This window comes from Myiozetetes cayanensis, unplaced genomic scaffold (genome assembly GCF_022539395.1).
Source record: "Myiozetetes cayanensis isolate MyiCay16 unplaced genomic scaffold, myiCay2020 scf2-11, whole genome shotgun sequence".
Lineage (NCBI taxonomy): Eukaryota > Metazoa > Chordata > Aves > Passeriformes > Tyrannidae > Myiozetetes > Myiozetetes cayanensis.
In genome coordinates this window covers 78,484,578-78,508,331 of record NW_026087411.1, presented here as the reverse complement: position 1 = coordinate 78,508,331, position 23,754 = coordinate 78,484,578, and the positions used below count along the sequence as shown (strand labels likewise).

The 23,754-nt window shown below is 42.8% G+C and overlaps 1 protein-coding gene across 1 annotated transcript in view; it reads right to left on the bottom strand.

Moving 5' to 3' along the window:
- Nucleotides 1–11,832: 11,832 nt before the first annotated feature.
- GABRR2 (gamma-aminobutyric acid type A receptor subunit rho2) overlaps nt 11,833–23,754 on the bottom strand; it is a 33,145-nt gene continuing 21,223 nt past the window's right edge. Inside the window, exons 4-9 of the mRNA XM_050315100.1 lie at nt 23,394–23,617; nt 19,242–19,324; nt 17,775–17,915; nt 17,357–17,509; nt 15,722–15,918; nt 11,833–12,711 (exon numbers count right to left, since the gene is read on the bottom strand). Of these exons, the coding sequence (XP_050171057.1) occupies nt 12,403–12,711; nt 15,722–15,918; nt 17,357–17,509; nt 17,775–17,915; nt 19,242–19,324; nt 23,394–23,617 (1,107 nt within the window). The 3' untranslated portion in view covers nt 11,833–12,402. The remainder of the gene's footprint in view (nt 12,712–15,721; nt 15,919–17,356; nt 17,510–17,774; nt 17,916–19,241; nt 19,325–23,393; nt 23,618–23,754) is intronic.

Below are 23,754 nucleotides of genomic sequence, written 5' to 3'. Positions count from 1 at the left end.
TTGAGAATGCTGCTTCTCCAACATTAAAAAAAAAAAAAAAAAAAAAGGACAGAAATCATCTTCCCCTCTCCATTAAAATATTTCTTTTGAAGCTTTTTCCTCAAAATTTTTCAGACTTTTTCCTTCTGTTCACTTCCCTAATTTCCCTAGCTTCTTTTAATAGTAAGGCTGAGGAAAGAATTTAAATAAACCAAGAAAAATCACAAAACAAAACAAACATTTCTAAAGCAGCATGTTTTAAGACACAAAATGTTGGTGAACTTCTCTTTAAAACTTTATTCTTTTAAAACCCAAAAGCCCAATAATGTATTGGGATTTCTGCAAAATGTTGTCTGTCCTTTTTTGTCTCTATTTAATGATGGAGCAAAGAAAAAAATAATTATTGTTATTAGTCTGTACATGTTTTTTGCACATTTGTTTTTGCATATAGTTTCTGTAGCTCTTTGGAAGAGCTTATCTCTCCATTTGGCATTAAAGACATTGTCCAGTGTGCAAGAGCCAAAAAAGCCATTAACAATCTCCAAACTGGCATCCCTTTAACAGTAACTTCTTTCATAGCCCAGATAAAGTATTAGAAAACACTCAGCATTTTTGAGAGATGATTAAGATGATCTAACGGTCCTGTTTCATCTCTGATGTCAATAATCAGATGTTTTCATCTTGTCTCTCACTTTGTATTGGTGTCGCAAAATTTTCTGTTGTATATAAATGTGCTCTGTAATTTCCATTATAGTACATGCAGAGCTGTCCATGAATAAAAAGCAGTTGGATTTTGCTTTGTGCTTAGAAGCTGCTCGGGGACTTTAGTGATAAAAAAAGGCTCAGAGAGGGGGTGATGACCATTTTCTCTGCTCACATTAGTATGTAATCCCCATTGCTTGCATGGCAGCCTGCTGGGAAGCCTCATTTGCATAACGTGAGTACTCTCAGCTGACAGACCTTTGGTTGTCAGGAATTTCCCGACATGTATTCCCTGGGCAGCAGCCCCATGGAGTTTCTTTTCACCACTCCCATCTGCCAAGGGGGGCTAGCTTAAGCTGTGGAGACATCTGGGAGTGCTGCTGGCCAGGCTGTTGCACTGGAAGCACAGTCCCTCAGTGGTGATGCCCTTGCCCTCCCATCCTTGGGAGCTGAGGATATGGGAAGCCCCTGGGGGAACATCGCGCTGCCAGACAGCACAGGGCTCTTCCAGGTCCCCTTAACACAAGTGTACATAAATGGCAAAAACTCTAAGGAACCATTCCAAAAGAAATTTGCAGAGTTCAGCCTTGCTCTCGCAGCCTGTGTGCCATGCTCTGGCTGTGCCGATTAGTTGCAAATTTAACCACCTGCTGTGTCTCTTTTGAAGTCTCTGCCTGTGACAGTATCTACACCACCAGTCTTTTTCCCCTTTTGAAGTCCTTTGCCTGCACAGAACTTACTTTGTTCTCACACTTCTTACAGATTTAATCTGCTTTCTGCAGCTTGGTATCACTGCAGAAAAGCAGGTGAAATGGAAAGGAGATGAAATAAAACCTCAGCACCTGAGAGATCCCATTTTACCTGCTGAGCATCCATGCTGCTCGGGAGATACAGGTCTCCTTTGCCTTTTCCCATTCACGTGCCACAGCTTGTGGGGCTTCTCCTGCTTTATGTGCATTTATTTTGTGTAAGTCCATAAAATATAAAATGCTCGAGTAAAGCGGAATAATTCTTGCTTTAAGCCATTACTGTAAAATGCCTTCCATTTTTTTTCTGTAAGAACATCAGTAAATCAGTAGGAAGATTCCTATGAGATGATGAGTAAAACTAGACACAGTAAAAAAACAGTCCTCACAAGTACAAGTCATGTGAAACAGTTTTATTATATCTATATCCTTAGATCACAGGATAAATAGAGTGATTTTTCTTTTTAACAGTAATTACTGACACTATTTATTGATATTCTAGTGGACTTAGCTTTCCAGTGAGTTTTGCTTTTGGTCTCATGACTTTGGGACAATGTCTCTGCTGGGGTGGGGTGCTAGTGCCTCTGTAAGTTCCTCCTACAAGGGTGATGCTGGCACAGCCTGGAGAGAGGGTGTCATCTGCAGAGGAGGCTGGGAACCAGCTCCTAAGGCCTCCTCTCAGGGAATGTCTTAAGGGAAGGAGAGGAAAATCAGTGAGTCAATGTGGAATGTCCATGGAGACTCCTGATGGCTGTGAGTGTGAAAATCTGCATGTGTGCATCCATCACAGCATTGGCTGCTGGGATCCAGGCAGCTGCACAGTCCCCTGCCAAAACCCCTGCTGCTTAAGCTGGGTTTGACCTCCTGCTTTTCACAGCTGGTTTCATCCTGGCTGATGGAAGGTGAGGGCTGGATACCCCGGCCTCTCGTGCAAGCACAGCCTAATACAGTTGCAGCCCTGCTCCTAGCATCTTCCCTGGACAACTCCCTGCAGTGCAGACACACGCTGGCAGAGGTCAGGGAGTCGACATCATCCCTTCAGATGGGAGAGCCCTGGTGTGCCTGGGACTGCACAAGGCCATCTCCTGCAGCCCTGGGGCGCAGGGTCCACACAGTGGCCCCCTCCCTCCTCACACCACCTCCTCTGCCACATTTGCATCACCAGTCTATGGTGCAACATATTGTACTCTTCAGGAAACAAGCTCAGTGCTCCTGGAATTAGGATCTGAGTGACGCTGGCTGAATCATAACCTTTAAAAAATAGCAGATTTTTTTTTTTGTTCTATTTTTCCCACAGTGGAACAAAGCCGGATTTAAAGGTCTGCTGTGGGTGGATGATTGCAACCCTTGATCCCCAGCCAGAAGCATTACATTACATAAAGAGTTTTTTTCTTCATTAGGAATTAATCTGTGCTAACCAACTGTCAACTGCTGGTAACGACCGTTTATTAACATGCTGCCCTCCCCGGACTTAGGGGCATTTAACTGACTTATTACATTAGATGTAATATGAAAATGCACTTATCCATGTCCCGGGCATTCACGTAGCCCAGTTTTCTGCCTGCCTGCCCATGCATGTGCTGGGGCAGGGGAGCGAGAGCAGCCGGGCAGGGCAGGGCAGGGCAGGGCAGTGGCTCAGCCTTCCTCCTGCCTCTCCGCTGCCTGGCTGTGGGATGTAGCCTCAGCTCATCAAAGCCTTCCCCGCTGAAGAGGTGAGCTGATGAAACAGACCTGCCTGTGAAAAGTCCTGCTTTGGATTATACAGGGAGGAAAGTTTGCAGAAATGCTGTAGGCATGGAAAAGCCCTTCTATGCATTTATGGAATGCATGAGTTCACTGATGATTAAGTCAGGAGAAGGGTTTATTCTGCCTCATTGGATTTTTGTAAATGTTCAAAACTAGTCACTTCTAGGCTAACAGGTAATTTTAGAAGGTGTTACAGAAAAGATGGAGCTGTTGTTCATGAAGGAGTTATCACCTCTATGCAGCTTAATGAAACATTTCAAGAAATAGCTGAAAAATATATAACCCCACACACATACACAAAAAATCATGCCTCTTCTTCTGCAGAAGGAAATGTTGGGTGCAAGCAGGGCTTTTATGGTTTGATAGTGGTAGGACAAGGGGTAACAGTTTTAAACTAAAAGAGGGTAGGTTTAGTTTAGATGTTAGGAAGAAATTCTTTACTGTGAGGGTGGTGAGACACAGGAACAGGTTGCCCAGAGAAGCGGTGGATGCCCCATCCCTGGAAGTGTTCAAGGACAGGTTGGATGGGGCTTTGCACAACACGGTCTAGTTGAAGGTGTCCCTGACAATGGCAAGGTAGTTGGATGGATGGGCTTCCAATGCAAACCATTCTGTGATTGCAGTAAGGCTGCCCTGAGGTTTTTCTGTAAACAAACTCGGGGGCTCTGAGGAGGGTCACAGAGTGGAGGTCACTTAGTCCAGGAAAGTGAAGAGGAAACCTGAGATATATCTGCACAATCTTAGGTACATAAACTTTGCTTCATATCCACAGGGCTTAACAGATCCAGCAAGGGAGATTCAGCCTGGCTGCTGGTAAACACTTTCTAATTTTAAGGCTGGTTAACCACTGGTAAGAAGTCCCTGGGGGAGGCTGTGGGGTTGCAGGTTCTTTGAGAGCAGTCTGCACAAGCACCTGCCAGCAAGGGTTTAAATGCAGTCAATGATGCCTTCAGGCACAGGAGCGATTGGCTGCCTGGTCTCCCCGTGGCCTGCTAAACCCGATTCACCTGACTGTTGTGGCAGCCTTGTCCTGGTGGTGGGGATGTGCCCCAAGATTATAATTTCTTGGCCAGAAAGGTGTCATTGCTGGAGCTGGGTTGAGCCTCGCTGCTCTGTGCCAGAGATCTGGCACACACTGAGCCCTTGTGCCATGTGTGTGCCCTCTGCTCAAGCCCTCAGGGACCCAGCTCAGCAGCTTTACCCTCTCCAGCCCTGAAAAACATTTTTCAGCCTTTGTATCTCTTCTGTGACTGCCATTAGCTTCTTTCTGGGTGACTCCTGATCTCCTCTCCCAGCCTTGTGGGGAGCAGAAACAAGGATCAGGGTAGACATTGGGAGACTGTTGGAAGGGTGTCTGCCTGGCAGCGAGTGTGAAGTCTTTGACTCCATTACCTGCTCTAGTGACAGCAGAAGATGGGGAGGCTGAGCTGGGAGATGGGTGAGGTGCTTGAGGTGTTGAGGCACATCTGGGTTCAGGAGGTAGCTGGGAAATGGCATCAGGGTCAGTTTAACATTACAGTGCTGAGCAGAACTGGACAGACAGCTGGGTGCCTGAGCCTGGAGGTTCATGAGAAATGAACTTCAAGGCATTTGGCTCCATATAGGCTGAGCCAGGGACCAGAGACGTGCCTTGGAGTGGCCATGAAGCTTTGGGACAGGCTCCATACCGGGAATGGATGTGCCTGGAAGCAACTGTGAGCATTTCAGGGCTTAGCATCCTATGCTCAGCAGCATGGGATGGAGAGACTGAGGAATGACACTGGGTCTAAAGTGCATCCTGAGTTGCTGCTCCAGTCCTGGGTGTGCTGGTAGGTCCTCCAGTGGGCAGCCTCTTGGACCTGCACCCAGTCAGCTGGGTGTCAGTCAGCTGGGCCATGATGCCTCTCACAGCTGTGTGTCATTCAACTGCATGGCCTTGATAGATAACTGAAGTGAGGGTAAGCCTTGGACTGCTTTCTGAGGCTGATTTTTCCTCCGTGAAATCAAACTTTTTTTTCTTTTTCTTAAATTTGTACCAGGCTGTTTTACCTCTTCCCAAGTAGATTGCTTCAACTAGTTGATTTGTTGGATTTGCAGGGTAAGTAAACATGTTACAGACAGCATTTGCACTTGTAAAGCAGCCTCGGATGGTTCCTTCCTTTGGCAGAGCACCAGCACAAAGGTGGTTTGCATGGGAGTTGTTAGTCACTTATTTTCATAGCTTTTGTCACCAGCTGAGACGTGGGAAGAATACTGACATGCTGTAATGTTTATGTCAGCTGCCAGAGAACTAAGGGAGAGAAAGCACAAACATTACAGCCGTGATTTAAGGAGAGCTGGAGAAGTGAAAAGCGGTTAATGGCTTGGTAAAATACTGCCTTTGGCACAGTCACAAAAATGCTTTAATTTTGGGGGGACTTTTTACCTCTTCTTGCCTCTTTCCCTACTTTTCCCTCTTTTTAAAGGAAGCCTTGTCCTGCATGGCTGCATCTGCATGAGGGTGAGCAGGACATGGGGAGAGCCCTTCTATGGGAGGCTGAGAAGGTAATGGAGAGCTGATGGCAGCACTGTTCCTAGGCAGCATCACTGGTGGGTACCATTATCACCTGGCTTATCACTGGCAGGCTGCAGGCATTCCTGTACACGTTAATGAGGTGCAGAAGGACACACACAGTGCTCCTGCCCCAGCCTTACTGTGTGAGTGGCGGTGAAGGCTCTCAGCAGCTCTGCCAGAGCCATCTCCATTTAGCAGCTCAGTTCAAAATTGAGTTGCACAGTTATTGTGTCCTCTGTCACTTAGGGCACAGAGTGCCCAAGAGCCTGGCAAAAACCATTTGGTCCCAAGTAATCAGCAGGGCCTCCCATTTCAATCCTTTCCTTTGTTTTCTGTGCATACACCAGCCCTTCCCCAAACAAAGGAGGCCTTTGAAGCTGGGGCTCCTCCTCCTCCTCTTCCTCCTCCCCACCCCTCCACCCCCCTCCCCGGCTCACCACTGGGATTAAAGGGAGGTCTGATGTGGCAGGAATCTGGCAGGAAAATCCTGAAAACAGACACAACCTCTTCATACCAGAGCACCAACCACCGTCATGGACAAAACACACATGGAGAGCACCCATCCCAGCCCCAGAGTAAGAGAAATACTTCATTCAGTGTGCCCTCCTGGGGCCAGACCAGAGCCCTTTGGGGCAGGGGGGCACTGACCCCATAAAAAAAGTGTCTTATAGAGGCACAGAACATGGAGCAAGGCCTGAGGAAACATCCTTTGTCACCTTCCCCAGGGTGGCAGTTTTCATCCATGACACCATCATCGATGGGAGTGACGACCACCTCAGTGACGACCACCTAGTGTCTCCAGATCTGGCCCAAATGGCAGTTTCCTTTTCTCCTCAGATATTCTTACAAAGTGCCCCTCAGCACCGCACCTGAGCACCCAGCAATATGTGTTAGATGTCAAGGTTTCTGTCTGGTGTGACATGGTCTTTCTCTTGTGCAGCTCCTCAGAGAGTGTCTTGTCTCCCTGCCTAGAAGCTGAACAACTCTGCCTTTCTTGTTCTGTAGAATGGCAGCTCTCCTGAAACTCTGGATGCAAAAAGAGCAGCAATTTTACTTGGAGGCTGCTGCAATTACAATCTGTGCACAGCACTGAAGGTCTCCTCATGACTGACCCTATAAAAATGTGGTCATTATGTACCTTAATAAGAAAGGTTTAAAATTTCATGGTTGAAATTAATTTGGATCCCAGCAAAAATCCAGATAAAATGGAAACAGCCAGGAGGCTAGAGAGTTTTACAGCTCCAATGTTCTGTCCCATTTCCCAAAATATATTTGTTCAAGTAATTCAAACTGTCGTTACAATTAACTTGTCCTTTCATTTCCCTCTCTGAATTCCCTCTAAGCTAAACACACAATTTTCTTTTATAAATCTGCGTGACAAGTAGAGCATTAAAATCTTTCCTTTTTTTTTCCCCCACATCATTTGTATGCATTTTGCAGAGGTTGAGTTGCCAGGCGCTTTTCCTAAGCTAATTTCTATGGTTGCAAGTCATATATCCACACTCAGAGACCCTCTAAGAGACTTGTGGAAGAAGTCCAATTTGGGCAACTGGCCCAGAGGAGTCCTCAGTATTTTCTCAAAAGGAGGAAATCTTAAAATTCAGGCACCAAATTGTCTGCTAAGGGCTTTGCTGCTTGCTCCGAGGAGCGGGCAATGCAGGGCTGTCCTGGTTCCTGAGTACCTTGTAAAGGGATGGCTGTGGGACACATTTCATGGCATGCCAATGATCTCACCCATCTCTGTGGTGCTGGCCAGATGAGCCAAGAGGTTGGGCTACATCTGGGAGCTGTGCAAGTCTCTTTGTGTTTGTGTGCAGGGGACTCTGCCCGTGGCTGCCACAGGATTTGGCTCCCACATGAAACTCTGGCTAAGGACCAGCTAATGACTCACATGGCCAGAGGTGAACCCAAATCACTAGCCAAAATGGCTGTATCACCTGCACTGCGCCATCTCTCATGATTATGCTGCAGCTGGTGGGGATCCCATCGCTTCTGGCAGAGGATAGCCTTCTCATGCCCAAATCGAGGATTGCCACATGGTGATGTGATTCCCAGGCACTGAATGCCTTGGAAAAATTGAATCCTCTGACTCTTGCCACTACAGCAGGCTCTGCTCAGCCTGGCAGTTGCTCCTGTCCTGCTGCAAGAATTGGATGCCAAGAGCAGCACCTTGCCCTTGTTCGTGCATGATTTCCCTCCCCACCCTTCTCGCTTCATCTGAAATGATAATACCTCTGACCAGGAAAGTAATGACCCTGATATATAATTTCAAATGTCATTTTTGCAAAGGCATTAATCAGCTTAGTATGAGACTGGATTACACTTTAATTTTAATAGTGCTAAATTCTTGCTGTTTTTAAAATGCATTTCCTGCTCTTTAAATTTCAGCAGGGCAGTATCTCACTTCGTTAGACTGTACCTTGCTGTAATCTCTCCATTGTGGAAATTTGACAGACAACAGCCATTATTAAGCCTCAGCCATGCGCATTTACTTCAGTTCCATTGTCTGCATTAGGGATAATAGATGAGATTGGGCAGATGGAACCTCAGAGCGGTTTTATCTTCCATCGGGACGTGTGGAGACAATATTTTCAAAGGCACAGAGGAAGAATTAAGTGACAAGTTCTTGTTTGTAGTCAAATGGAGATTGAGATATATACCTGTCATTTGGGCTTTTGAGAATGTGCCACTAATTGTAAAGGAATTATTACAATTTCTTCAGCTGTGGGCTGCAGTTTTCACAAAATGTCTCCATAGTTTATATCTGTAATTAACGGCTCGTTTTTCCCCGAGGAGCTTTGCATACTTCAAAACCCTTGCAGGTTTGCACTACATTTCTTCCACCTTTTGAGATGCTTTTTACTTAAAATCAATTACAAATGAGGTGTTTATTCAAATCTCCAAACAGAATTAAAATAAAATTTAAAGTTCAAACCATTAAATGGACTCTTTTCCACCCTTTCCATCTGTTATTTTATTACCAGGTTTGATTACAGCAATCAGCACAGTGTACCCATCGTACAAGTTTAGCATCAGCATTTCTTGTATCCTTCTCAACACCTCCTTTTTCAGAAGGAAAACGTGAGTGAACTCATATTTTTTGCTAATACCTCATTTCTTGGGACTTGGCTGACAAAAAGAGCCTCTTCTCCATTCAACGTAGTAAGTTTTCTGGGCATAATAAATAGTAATTTACATACAATATATTACAATTTCGCATATGTACACTATTTAACATAGGTACACTTCCCAGTGTCTTCCTATGTTATACATTACACCTGCATATACATTATACATATGTGTACATATCTATGTAGTTACTTTTTTTCAGAGACATGATTTGGTTAGAAGTAAGTAAAATGACAATGGAGCCGGATGTAGAAATAAGCAGAGCTGACATTTTCTCTCTTCAGAGTTGGACAGCGTTGTCTAGAGAAGGCATATTCATCACTGACCCCAATCTCCTCTGCTCAAATCTCCTGTGCACTTCTGAAAATCCTGCCCTTCAGCAGGTTCATTGTCCAGATGCTCAATGCTTCACAGAATTGGGTTGTATCCATCAAAGAGTATTCAGAGCCTAGGTTCAGGCACTGTTTCTCAAAACATTGGTTGGATCTTGCAACTGGAAGTTAGACAACACTCATGGAGTCTCTTGTAATCCAGAGGAAATCAAGAGTGAAATATATTGTCAATCTGCACTTCAAATATTTGTTCTACCTCCATGTCTAGCCAGTCTTCTCTTAATAAGCAAAAAAATACAATTCCTAATGCTGCCTGAAGAAGTCGTGGCTTTATTTGCATCTATATTTTTCATCTGTTGTTTTAATGAATAACAAGTGTAAGCAGTGCCTAAGTTTGAGTATGGATTTTTTTTTTGCTTTAATGGAAAAATGCCCCCTTGATGATTTTATAGGCTGTGTAATTTTGTGTGGCAGAAACAGATATCAATCTCTATCACTTATGTGCACATGCAAATAAAATAACAGTAAGATATCCTCTCCAAAAGATGCTTATTAGATATTTAAACTACAGGCAATGCTAATACAAAGAAGGGTTGGATTTCATGATCTCAGAGGTCTTTTCCAACCCAGCTGATTCTATGATAGATCTAAAGGACATCTGTTGTCGTAACTTCTAAGGGAACAGGAGGTGTAATAAAAACAAATGGCAAAGTAAAGCACTAGGACTTCCTGTTTTTTGTATGCCAGGAGGCAATCATTGACAGCACTCGCTATTTGGCTGTTTGGCTACATAATAATGCAGGGGAGTTTTAATAGCATTATAAGGCAGGGGAGAAACCTGCTTTCTTCCACCTGAACTGATTCAGAGGATGCATTTGAAGAACTTGCTGGTAACTAAGATAAAATCGGATTCCCACTGGGTGACCCACTCAGAAGTCATAACCACGCCCCACACGTGCTAGCTGAGCAAGTTAAGCCCCTTGGCATCTTATGAGGTAGGTAAATCTTACATCTCCTCACTTTCTAGATGGAGGAGACGAGGCACTGAGAGGTTAAATGGCACGGGCCATGGGCAATGCAGAAAGACTGGCAAAACAGGAGGGCACAGGAACCAAGTTTCTCACTCCCTGTGCTCTCTGGTGACTTCATGGTGCAGTTCTGCTGCCTTTCCCCAGCAAAGGTCCCTTTGCTGCACTGTCCTGCTGCCAGCTGGGGCATTGGCTCCTGTTTTGCACTCCAAACTGCTAATGCCGAAGAATGCACTGTTATGTCCAAGCTTTAACCTCTCAAAAAAAGGAGTGGTCTATTTCTTTAATATTTTTTACCTCCTTCTTGCAGTAATCTCCACCTGTCAGTGTAAGAAGTATCCAGGTTTCAGCTCCAGAAGTGATGGGTGGTAAATGCACTGACCTGGTGGATCAGGAGACAAGTGGCAGGCTGGGGTACAGTGCAATCCATCCTCTCAGACACTTCCATGTCCTTACATGGCTCCTCTTCTTGCCAGCAATTTCAGGGACGTATTTTGTCACTTTCATGATCAGACAGAACTCCATTTATGTCAGTTATTAACAGGGCTGACAAAAAGGGAACATGGTTGTTAATTTTAGTTTCTCTCATTAATTTTGTTTTCAGTAAATCAGTGCCACCATCTGCTTGACTTAGGCAGTGATATTTGAGGGAAAAAGTGGGTATTATTGACAGCCAACAGGGTCGTTGACAATTCTCTCCCACCTTTTACATCCCTTGAGACTTAGGACATAAGAATAACTGCTATGGTAAGCAAAAAATTTCACATGCTGACAAATAGTTACGGCTGCATTGGTATTTTTGCTTGCTTTTTCTTTATTCTAACCTTCACGTTTCAAATTCTGTCCCTACTGCTCAGTTTCAGCTTGGTAAACAAGTATTTTGATGTACATAATCTCCAACACAGCCAAAAAGTCATTGTGTTTTCTAAAAATAAGGAGCACACAAACCTGAGCATTGTTGTCTTGTTGCTATAATATTTCTACATTTGGATTTTGCAGTCAGTATTGTTAGCAAAGGAAGGGGAGATATCATAGGATGAGAAAAGAACTGCCAAGCACATAAGCTTGTTACAATGCTTTGCAGCAGCTTCAAAGGCCTTACATTGACCTTGGACCCCACGATATTATTCCTGGCCATTTAATCTCTGCCATACCTCTGTTTCTGCAGAGAGAGGTTCTGGCAGACACGTCTCCCTTGTGATCCCAAATGCCTGAACGCATTCAGAAGAAGGGCATTGTGTTGATTGGGAGAGGCACATACACAGGAAAACCTTTGAAAGCCATGTGTGCTGCCCTCAACACTGTTTTCTGTTTCTTGGGAGGGAATGTGAAGGTCCCAGTCCCAGGGGCGCTGCCCACTCACCATGTGTGTGAATGCTACACATCAGTTCCCCTTCTTGTTTTAGAGAGTAGGTGCTACACGTCATGAGCTGTGCTCCATTGATATGGAGAACACGTGCCTAAACCTCCCCACTTCCATTAGCCATGTACCCTGGGAGCCATCTTCTGTGAGTCTGTGGGCTTCTTAGCTCTGCTTCATCATTGCTCCTTATAATCTTACCACTGACACAAACATACCACCTGCACTCTGAACCTGTCCAGCTGATCTGGGACAGTAGGCTGCCCTAATGGTGTTGATGAAGGTCCTGTCCAGAGAAAGCAGAGTTTGGACCCTGAAAGGAGGCGTTCTTCATAAAACAATTGAAAAAGCCACAATGCTAATATGCCAAAGAAAAATAAAATAATTTGCTCCAAAGCAGAGATTTTGAAAAGGAAAGGCTTAATTCAGTTCCCCTACAGGAGGTGCGCTGCCCAGACCTCCCATTGCAAGTTGCATTTATCTAATTCCTTACAGCTCACATGAGCACTGTTTCTAGTTGTCCATTGCACAGCAGGCACCACCAGCATGGCCAGCCCCAAATGAACATACAGCACTTTTGGGGTGTAAGGTGAGCACATATTTTCAAGTATGAGAAATGGCATGTGTCTTAAAGCGAACAGGAGCTGGGGTGTGGGTTGAAAATCAACCAGCACAGCAGGTTCCTCCATGATGCCTGTGCATGGAGTTGCCTACTGGAGTCCTCCCCTTCGCCCTTCGAAGAAGCAATAAAAGAATCCGTTTATTGGCTTTGCATCCAGATTAGACTGAAAAAGTAAAGAGAGTTTTGTAAATGTCTTCTGATTCAGTCACTGCTGTGCCAGCATGCCTAGCTAAAGACAGACCAATATATCAAATTAAAAAATATATAGGTGCCTGGGAATATTAATCTTGAGTATTTATCAATTGCATGAGTGTTCTGGATGATGCGCAAGCCCACATGACCCTTCAGGCCTCTCTTCCTTGATGAATTAGATTCATTGCTCATAGCCAAATGCACAACTATCTTTTCTTGTTTTTCTTCTTCTGGTACCATCTGGTTTCTTGTATATCCTGCCAGGCTGTTGGCATCAGGTTCACTGTAGTTTCCATCCAGCATCATAGTTTTCGAGTGAGGTATTCCACACGAACATGAAAACTAGAAGCATAAACAAGAAACACGGCTGAACACAGGAAGAACACATGAGCAACAGAAATTATGTCTTTCTATTAACAGACAGCTTGTAAACAGTTGAGCCTGAAATTTTAGTTGAGACGTTGTTTCTCTTTGAACAAAAAAAGTCACTTTGGATTTTCGCTTTTGTTCCAAAAGTAAGAAATAGGGCTTAGCTCCACTGCTTGGACAAGCAGCTTCAGAAAAGGTTTAAAAAATGCTTAGCAGACATTTAATCTAAGCAAAAAGTTTTCTTAACTACCTCTTGTTCAGCCTTCCTGTCCTGAGATTCCCTATTTTTCCATCTTGATGTTTATAAACACTCAAGGACAAGATGCAGTTTTATCTGTGGAAATAGCTTATGCAGTAAATGTTATGCAAAAAAACCCCACCCAGTTTCTGGTTTCACAGATACACTTTTTCTTTGTAAATCTGATTTTAAACCAAAGAGATGACCTGCTAAAAGCCTAACGTAAAATTCCAGCTCTGTTGAAGTTAATGTCAAAACTTGCATTGACTTGAGCAGCACCACCATACATCCCACAAGCTTTTTAGACTACAGGTAGAATTTTGAATGGCAAATGCCATGTTCCACTATTTAAAATCTGAAGTTTTCCTGTTCTGGCAATATGGATGATGCATTTGTATGCAATGAAAATGGACTCCCAAACCTTCCTGCCTCTGATTCCCCACAGACCAATTTCCTTACCCAATAATCGTTTGCACCCAATTCCCTCCTCCACCAACTCTGATCTATGGTTTTTCCAAAGACTTGTTTTCAAGGATATGTTCAGCTAAAATAATTAAATATATATGTAGAAATTTATATATCAGAATATATAAATATGTATATATTTATCAGTATGGAATATTCAGGATACCACTGAAAAACTCTTGCAGCCAATGTTTTTTTTTCAAATTATTTAACCTACAGATCACAGGAGACGGTGTGTGTGTCTAAGGGACAGTAGTTAATGACAGTAAGTTAATTGCTGCAGAACTCAGCAGAGAAAGAAATTCTGCAGGTTTGCTCTCAGCCTCCAGGTCAAATTAAGTGTCCCATGGCTTCATGGGACAGCTGACAGCCACTTGCTGGCAGCCACCTCTGTGGACAAGAGACCCTAAGGTGCTAGCAACCCACCTTCACAGAACCTAAAATTACACTTATCCTCAAAATAGGCATGTAGATGGAGAGGCATGCTATATAATTTCACCCTATGTAGTCTGTGCCTACAATAACAATTCAGAGACTGCCAAAGAGCCTCCTCGGTCATGGGAACTCAGCTGACAACACTTTTATAAGTCAGAAATTTATCTAGCCTGAATTTTGTCCAGCTGAAAAAGCACTGTTTCTACCACTGTGAATTAATATTGTCACATGTTGAAGACTGGATAGAATATTTTCCCTCGGGTAGTAAAAAGGCATTTGCTGAATGTGGAATTCAACATACAAGACTCAACAAAGGGCAGATTTATGACATAAATAACAAGCTGGATGTGGGAAAACATTCCTGAAAACTTAGCAGACAGTAGCAAAACCATCTCAAGTGCATTTTATCCCTCCAGTATAGTGAAAGACAAAGGAGAAGGGTTTTCATCTTTAAAAATACAGGTTTATTCTAGGCAAGTCAAACCTAGCAAGGATGTTTTTTGTTACTTCATATAAAGTGTAAGATGATGTCCTTTTTGGACACTGGATGTCTGAGCAGGGCTGGCTAAAATGCCTCATGTGCAGCAAGTCAGACACACTTGACTTACTGTGCTTGCACAGAGCATCTCTATCTTATGTTGCAGAGAAATACTGAGCCTCAGGTGGGGACTAGGATGGGGGATAGATAAAGTTACTCAGGACCTGTTCGAGTAGCTTTCCAGAGTCACACTGCTGTTGAGAAGGCTTTAGAGAGAGGTAAACATTTAATCACAGAAGTCTGTTAAATTTATTCCAATTGCTTTTAAAAATATATCTAATTACATCTTTTATGAGATGTCATCTAGGATTGGTGCTGGGCTGTTAGGTGGCCTATGCTGTACTCAAGGAGGTCATAGGAAGAAGAGAAAGGGGAAAAGAAGGACATGCAAAACCAACAGAGTAGTTCAGAGAGGGAAATATCATTCTCAAATCATATGAAAGATGATATCAGCGTTGCCGTCACCAAAAGGCTGATACAAATTTATCCAGAAATCAAAGGCAGCAAGTGACCAATGGTACCTGTGAAATAATGGGGAGAGTCCCTCCTGGGAAGAAAGAAGCTGCAAAACATGGTGATGTCCTGGGTGTATGGGGACTGAAAAACATGTGGTCCCTAAGCCTTAGTATTGAAAAGCTGATGGTGTTTTGCCTAACTGCAGAGAAAAAGGGCTTACAGGTCTAAGAGATCATTCAGATTGGAAAAGATTTCAGGGTGTCTCTAATCTTGTGTCCTGCTCACAGCAGAGCCAGGCTGCTCAGGACTGTATCTGGTCAGGTCTTGAAAAACTCCAGGCACGCAGGATGAGACCTTTCATACCGCATTAAGAAGTACAAGCATAAACTTGGCTGACTGTTGTTTGTGCTTGGTAATGGAGAACACCTCTACTATTAGATCCATTGAATCCAACTTCCAGAGTGCAGCTGTCTATAGAGAGAGGAAATTAATTTGCTGCAAATAACAGCTTTAGCTTAAAAATACAGGAATCGTGGCAGCTGCAGTGGAATATCAGATATTATACTTCCCTCTCTTGCCTATGACACCACTCCCTCACAATTCCAGGTTGCAGTCTTCTCCAGCTCAGGTCACATTATCCTCTTCTCTGATGTTTCTATGAAGACCCATGAGGCCAAATCCTGTTTTTCTGGGGCTAGCAATTCAGTCTGAGGAGGAGCAGTCTAAACAGACCCAATTACACACATGGTTGTCGGTGTTTTCCCACTTACAGACACAAATCAGTCAATACAAAGAGCAGATCAGCCACAAGGGAAAAAAGGAATAAACGGATGAACAAAAGTTTTTCTCACCCTCTTCTGGAGTTTCCTCTCCTTCCGCTCTTGCACCGTGGTCAGGTAATTCACAGCCGCGTATTCCAACACCGAGAGGAAGACAAACACAAAACTGACCCACAGGTAAATGTCCACTGCTTTGATGTAGGAAACACGAGGCATGGAGGCATTCACCCCAGTGATGATCGTGGACATGGTCAGCACGGTGGTTATCCCTGGCCAGAACCAAGAGAAATAAATGTTATTGACTGATAAAGTATATAAGGCTTTTTGTCTCTAGAAAAAAACCCGGAAATTATGGTTTACATGATGCTCTCAAATATGTTTAATATCAAATAAATATGTGTTAAGTATCTCTTTTGCCAATGCAGAACTGTTCCACTGTTCTACTTCTGTGCTCGTGATGGGTTGAGTTTCGAGGGGCAATGATTTCTCTAGGAAGAGGATTTAACTCTCTTCTCAATCTCCAGGGTTTATAACACAGTGCTGCTAAAACACATTTTTAACACACCTAACCCTAACGTCAGGTCTGCTAAAACCAGTGGTGACAGGGACCTCTGTTTCCCAGCTGTACCACTCTGTGTTACAGGCACTGCCAGGAAGCAAATTAGTATTGACTTTTGGTCACAGCTAAAGAGGACTTGATGTAAATCACTGATCTTAAAAGGGACAGGCAATAAGGATAAAATGTTCCACATGAAGACATACAAAAGAAAAGCTTTATGCTTTTAACTCCAGAAATATTTGTCTCCAGTTAAAGCTGTGGAAATCAAAACATTTTGAACAACCACCATTGTATTATATAGATAAATGTGTGCATATGTTTATAAATAAATATATGTGTTTATATAGGTGTGAGTATGTATATATATTCACACATGTGCATATGTATATATACTTAGATAGGTATACATATAATCCTGCAAAATAATATATCCTTTGCATTGTCATGGAGAGAATATTGACACGTTCCCAAAGCCATTTAAACAGAGAAAACAGAGTCAGAAAGCATTCATCGCTACTTAAGCCATTTCAAAACAATGACTGCTGTGAACACAGCTAATTTTGTTCACTTTTTATCAGGATACAATTTAAAAAAAAAAAAAATTGAAAACGAACACATTTCTTTCAATGGAGCAGACTTCTGACTCCCTCTTCTCATCTGTTTTCTCCACTGTGTAGCTCTCTAGGGGAAATAAACTTGTGGGCTGGAATACTGTGTTTATGCTTCTAGTATTGGAAGCCTTACATATTAATATTCAGAGATTTTTTCTATTATATTTTTGCCTTCCTTTAACCTATGTGTGGAGTGCTAAACAAATCAGTGCCTGAACTCCTGTGAAACTCTACCCTCACTAATGGGAATGTGTGTCTTAGAACTGCAGGGCTGGACAACAGGGAAAAACTCTTGATTCATCAACTCATAAGTACTGAAATGTCTCTGCTCTACTATACTTTTAAGACCACAGCCCTTTCTGTTCTGAGCAAAGTGTAAGTCAGGAAGACTGCTTAATGAGGAAGGACTTCAGACAAACTGCAAGTTTTATATTACATTAATCATCAGGTAAAACCAACACTTGATTGCCCAGTCCTGCCAAAATTTTCACTTTCAAAGATTTTCACACAGTCATGGCTTTTTGCATCTCTTCTCACCCAAAGAGACTCTGGCAGGAACTGCTCGGCGATCAATCCAGAAGGACACCCAGGACAACATGACCATGAGGGTGGCAGGGAAGTAGGTTTGGAGCAAGAAGAAGAAGATGTGTCGACGTAAAGTGAAGTTTATGTAGAGTCGATTGTACCAACCTTTGAGAGGAGGAAACCCAGAATCATTGAAAAGAGCCTTGACAGTAGGCACAGAGAGGTAAAATCTTCCTTTTGTTATTTTAACTCTAAAGAGTAGTGAAAAAAAGAAACTTAGCTTTCAAAACAGGTATTGTCCAGACCATGTAGACTACATTTCAGTGACATAATCCCAAGAGCCCTCTCACAGTTAATTAACTGCCTTAACAGTTAACAGTTAATACAGCATTAGTTTTAGCAGTAGTATTAAATCAGAAAAGATCAATACCTGTGCTACTGTAGAAAGCCAGTCTTGATGTAGTGTGGAATTTTTGTATCAAAAACTGAGACAAAGAAATCTTTTCATCAGTTTTCAGAGATTCATTCCCATTTTTCCAGTACAGCATCAGATCTTCATCCGTGTAAGCATCTTAGAGAAAGAAGAAACATGATGTGAAGTGACTTTAGTTGGGAGGTTCAGCAGAAGCTAACAGATGCAGTCTTTGGCATGAAGTAATGCCACAAATAAGTTTGCTAACAGCACTGAGTTAAAAAGATCTCGTCATACAATATGTCATGACAAAAACAAAGATCCAGGTCATCCTGATTCAAGGAAACACATCTGCTTTTTACTCTACATTGATGGAATGGAAGTTAGAATGGTGCTCTTCTGAACATCACAGATCAAAATTAATTGACAAAGTATTGCTAACTGATAAGAATAGTTAAGGAAATAATCATGGGTAACACACTGGAATTTAGAGGAAGGAGGAAACGCAGACACCTCAAACACAAACACTCAAACTGTTTTAGAATGATAAAAGCAAAAAGGATAGGTATGATCTGAAGCAAAAGTCTAGAAATATTTTTGAAGTGTATGTGAAAAACTTACAGAATTTGTTATCACACTAGGTATCGGGAATGGGGAATGAGAAAAGGGTTATCAAGATGGTTAGGGGCTGGAGCACGGGGCATAAGAGACTGGGGGAATGGGGTTTGTTCTGCTGGAAGAAGAGCAGTCTGTGGGGTGGGGTCCAGCTCCTGCCCTGCTGAGGGTCACAGAGAGGATGGCAGCAGGCTTTTCTCAGACTCTTCATCAAGATGGAGAATGAAAGGACAAGAGGCAAGGGACGAAAGTCACAGCAGAGGATTGTTTCCAAGCAGGTAAAAGTAAGCTTTTTCAGGATGAGAGCTGTTAAATATTTGAACAGGTTGCACAGAAAAGTTGTGGAGCCAGCTTTACCTTGTTCAAAACCCAACTAGACACAGCCCCGAGCAACCCAGCATAGAGATCTCCCTGCTCTCAGCAGGGAGCAGCTGAACTCAAGGAGCAGCTGACCTCAATGCCAACATAAATTACCCTGTGATGCTGTTGTTTGTAGAGGAGTATTTCAGTTAAATAGCTGGGGGGACCTCAAAACAACTAGATGTTAGTCTACACTGGAGAAAGTTTACAGAACAGCCATGAAAATTTTACTGTTCACATCACTTTCTCCACAGAACAAATCCTTCCCAAAGAGGCTTAACCCAGGTCACAGTGTTTGCAGGATCAGGATTATGTCATAGGATGTTTTTCTTGCAAATTCCCTTGTCTAGCAGCATAAGGGCTAGACACACAACACTGTTGAGTCAATAGAAAGTCTCTTAGTAACTCTGGTGAGCTATCTTTTCAGGCTCTGAAATAAAAAGTATTCTCAAATGTGTTTGTGCAGCCAGCCATGAAACACATCTAGCGAGAAACACAGATATGACATACAGCTTTCCAGCTCCAGGGAACATGTCTGAGAGTCCAGCGGGAAGTGGCTGAAGTCCATGTTGCACATTGCTGTCACTGTGACCCTGGAAGTCGAAAATGAGAAGAAAAGTTGGTTTCTATGAGGAGCAATCAAGCAGAATGTTATTGCAGATAAGTGCTCTGCAGCTTTGAAGCCAGAAATTATGCATGATGTTAGCATAAAATCCCCAGGAAAATTCCCAATTATCCAAGTTCAAGCGAGACGGATTATACACAGAAGCTCCAAAGGAAGATGTAATTTCAATATCTACAAGGAACTAAAGCACTATCTTGAACATTACAGTTATAGTAATGTCAGTACAGTCAGTCCACTGTATTTTATATCCATGTATTTCCCTGCAAAGCAATAGCATAAAATAACTTCACCATTTATATTTGAAGTTTCCCTTATGTACAGCTTGATTAAGGTTTCCTCATTTCCCCCATTGCTCAGTTCCCTCCATAGTCACCCCAAGAATGACCCGAGTCTGAGGAACATGACCATCCTTACTGCAAGCCACAGAACTGCTCCAGTACATATATTATTAAGGAAAAAAGCAGTTTATTTCTGTTCTCAATCAAATTATTTTAATCTGAGGGGTGTATTTCTGGGGCAGGGGATGTAAAATGGATGCAGCTGGTTTTCAGGAAGTGAGATCTGCCTGCCTCTGTTAAGTTTATGTCTAAGCTAAAGAGCTGAAGCAATCACAGCTCCAGTTTTTAAATTAGTCCAGTTGTGCACGTTGTTACATAAGAAATTTTCCAGTGGGTCAGTGAACTTTCTCTTGCAGACGGATTTGCAGTGGAGCTCTCAGTTTAGTAGGCGCAAATCAGCTGTGACTCATCGTTTCAGAAGCCAACTTACGTTGACTGTGACCATTTTCTGGATTCATTGCAGATGTTGATAAAGAACTCTTCTTCTGTTGCAGGGATTGAGATCCAAATCCTACCCTGACCTACACACCCATCACCCCTGAGAAGCTCACACTGTTCATTTTTACCATAAAACTACAGCAAAATTTTGCCTTATGAGCAAAATTTAAAGAATGTTTCTGGGGACATGTTCCAGGTGTACTGAGGCAACGACCTCCCCTAATTGTGTGTAGCATTTAAGCATTGTATAACTCAGCCTCATTACAATGTGTTATTTTCTTTCCTCAGCATCACCTGAACTACGACACAGCCTGTGGTCAATAATAATTCATTAGTCAGTGACAGCACAGAAAATCAGCTCATCAGTAAGATATTCCTCAATTAGAGCGCAGTGTTTAGATGCTCATGAAAGCCCAAGGCCGAAATGAGGAATGAAATGTCCCTCAGCCCAGTATCAACCCCTTGCAGACATCTCAAGACATCTGAGGGCATTTCCAGTACCACCAGACACCCCATGTTTTGTCAGCCAGATCTCGTTTTGGGTGTCCTAAACACCACTAGACCCAAATGCCATGAAGATTATCATTCTTCTTCATTTTATGTATTAAATTATCCATTTAACTCTTGTGCAGTCAGCTGGGGTTAACTCACAGTCTTTTCTCTTGTGGGTAACATTAAAAATTCACATCACCTCCTTGACAGATCACAGAAAATTTTGAAAGTAAATACTCTGCACCTGTGCAAATGAGCAGATCTGAACAGAATCAATGTTTGCCATTAAAAATACTCATTCCTTCATTCTGGTTGTTGAGCACTGCTAACAAGTGTTTTGCTCCTGGCTGCAGAACACAAGAACTGTAGGGTGTGAGGAATGGAAAGACATACTCAGTTACACGGAGAAACAGCTGTCAAGAAGGTCCCTACCCTCCTCCTGGTCTTCGCCTCTCAGTACTGACCCAAGCTTCCATCTAACCTCATTCTTTATTTTTCTTTCTGCTTCTTGTCTCTCCTGCTTTATGGTACCTTCATCCTGCCTGAGTTCCAATAAAATACACAGTGTCTTTAAGTGCTTAGTTAAGGTGTGAGTAATCAGACCTCTCATGCAATAAATGGATTTATTAAATGGGTTCACAACAGGGAAAGGGCTCTTAAGTGTTTGGTAAAGTTGGGACTTTCATCATTAAATCAGGCAAAACAAAGTAGCTGTATGACACATAATCTCTTTCTTACACACACACACATATTTCTTTGTGATTTTACAGGTTTGTCCAGGGCTTTTAAAATAAATGCAGTAGAATTTTCTTTGGACTATGAAACTTTGCTTTAGAGTGAACTTTAGGACACCCTGGTTCTGTGGGATATTGTCCTACTTGGGACAATATTGCCCACTATGCTTATTGCTCAAAGAGAAAGAGCCTCCTGAATCAAAATTTATAGAAACCCTCTCCTAGTTTTTGAGAATCATTTTGCCATAGCTGAAGTGAGTAAGTTCCAGAAAGATCCTAGAACAGAAATCCTTGGCTACAAAACATTCCAAGGTCTCTGTACATTGACAGCATGTTTTCTGTCCTGGGGAAATATCCTTTTGTTTGGGCTCTTTAGCTTTTCTCCTCTGGAAGTGTATTTTTCTCCACTTCTCTTTTTGCCTTCTTTTGAAGTAAATGAAATCTGCTGGGATGCTGATGTGAGCAGCCATAAAGGTGGCCTGGTTAGAAGGGGAAACTACTGAGCACAAAAACTGTCTTCTGAAAAATATTGACAGAGAAAGGCCTGCCAGCCTGGCAACCAGACACATCCGTGAGCAGCACAGCTGGCCTCTTTGAAATGCAGACATATGTACCTAGAAACTGGAAACGTCCTGGAACACTGTCAACAACTGCAAAAAGAAAGGGATTTAAAAGGCAATTTATTGTCTGGAAAATAAAAATTTGTCTGACAGAACAGAAAACATCCTTATCTATTGGCCATCACAGGTGAAAAATAGAAATTAACAACACCTATTGGCTGCTCAAAGTGGTAGCATCCTACACCCCCTTATAACTCTTTATATAAGGAGGACATGACTTTTACCCAAAATGAGGCCTTATTCTCTGAGACCTTTTCATACTGCACATACTTTTCCATTCCTAAATGGGTTGAATTCACTGCATGAACTTTCTACCAGGTCTTGGGCTCTCACTGGGGATGCCTGGCTGACTCCAGACCCTATGACTCAGAGCATCTCTGAAGTGCCACTCTGTCTGTTGTCTGGTTGGTCCCCTCTGGGCCCACTTTGGAGGCTGTTTCAGTTTGTCCTTCATTCATAGGATGACTTGGTTCACCTGATGATGTGGAATCACTTGATATCAGTATTATGCATTCATACAAGCAATCTATCCTAAGTGCACCTGCTGGTATACTGTTGATGAGTTGCTCCACTAATGATAAGTAACCCGTGAAAGAATATACCTAGTTAGTTATTGCTGTTATTGACTGCTGCCACATGATTTATGGATACTAAATTATTGATTGCTGATGGTAATTTGCAATAGCTTGATAGGTATATTAGTGTTCACTTTATTAATCATAGGTAGTGGTGATTTTGTGGTAGTTTACTTGCTAGCGGTGATTTTTGTGGTATTTTTGGTAATCTGTAATAAGGTAGAGAAGTTTAGAGGATTAAGCCTCCATGTCCTTGTGTATTACAGAATTCTGCAAACCCACTGTCACAATCTGTGTACACCCACAGGATGGGTAACCCTCCAGGTCATGACAGACGAGCCTCAGGATTCTTCCAGCCAACAAATCTACTAGAAAACCAGGCTGTCTTTAATACTGCCATTTCAGTGTCAATAAATTTAAACCTTTACATCGACATGAAAATACCACCACAACAACAACAACAACAAATTTCCAGACAAATAGGAAGAAAAATAGGATAATTATGGAGGTCACCATCTGGTATATCAGCAGCTTCCAGTTTAATCACAGACTGACCCTGGGATGAACACTCCTGCTTGACTAAGCCCTCCACTGACTGCAAAGAGTTGAGGGCATGCTTGCCCTGGGAGGAGATTATCCTGTTACTCCCCATAGCATAGTTTCTTGCAGTTTCCTGCAAAGCATTTTGTACTGCACATTCTGGAAACAGGGCTCTGCATCTGCAGTGTGAGTAGCAGGATTGGCCGTAGCAGTCCTAGTGATCACCAAAAGTCAAGCCAGGAGCAAAATTGACAGCAAAGCCGCAGGGAATGCTCAGGAGCAGCAGGACTGCACCGTTACCTCATGCTGTAGAGGACATGACCATCAGGGAACACTCGCAGCATGATATTGTCTGTGGTGGTATCATGAATGAAGGACCTCTTGGAATGCACAAAGAAGACATCAGGGACCCAGATCTTCTTCACCAGCCTGCCATCAAAGGTCATGCTCTTGTTGTTGGTGCTGGGAAAGGAGAGACGCTCGTCCTTCCAGTAGTGCCTTAAGTATAAGGTCATGGTGAAATCCTTCACAAAAAATGAAGAGAACCAGGGAGAGGTCTGTCAGTGCTGCACTCTACAACCGGGACACATCAGAAAGACAGCTCAGTCCTACCAGGTAGATGAAATCTCTCCACTCTCAACTCCTGATTCTTTCCTAGGCC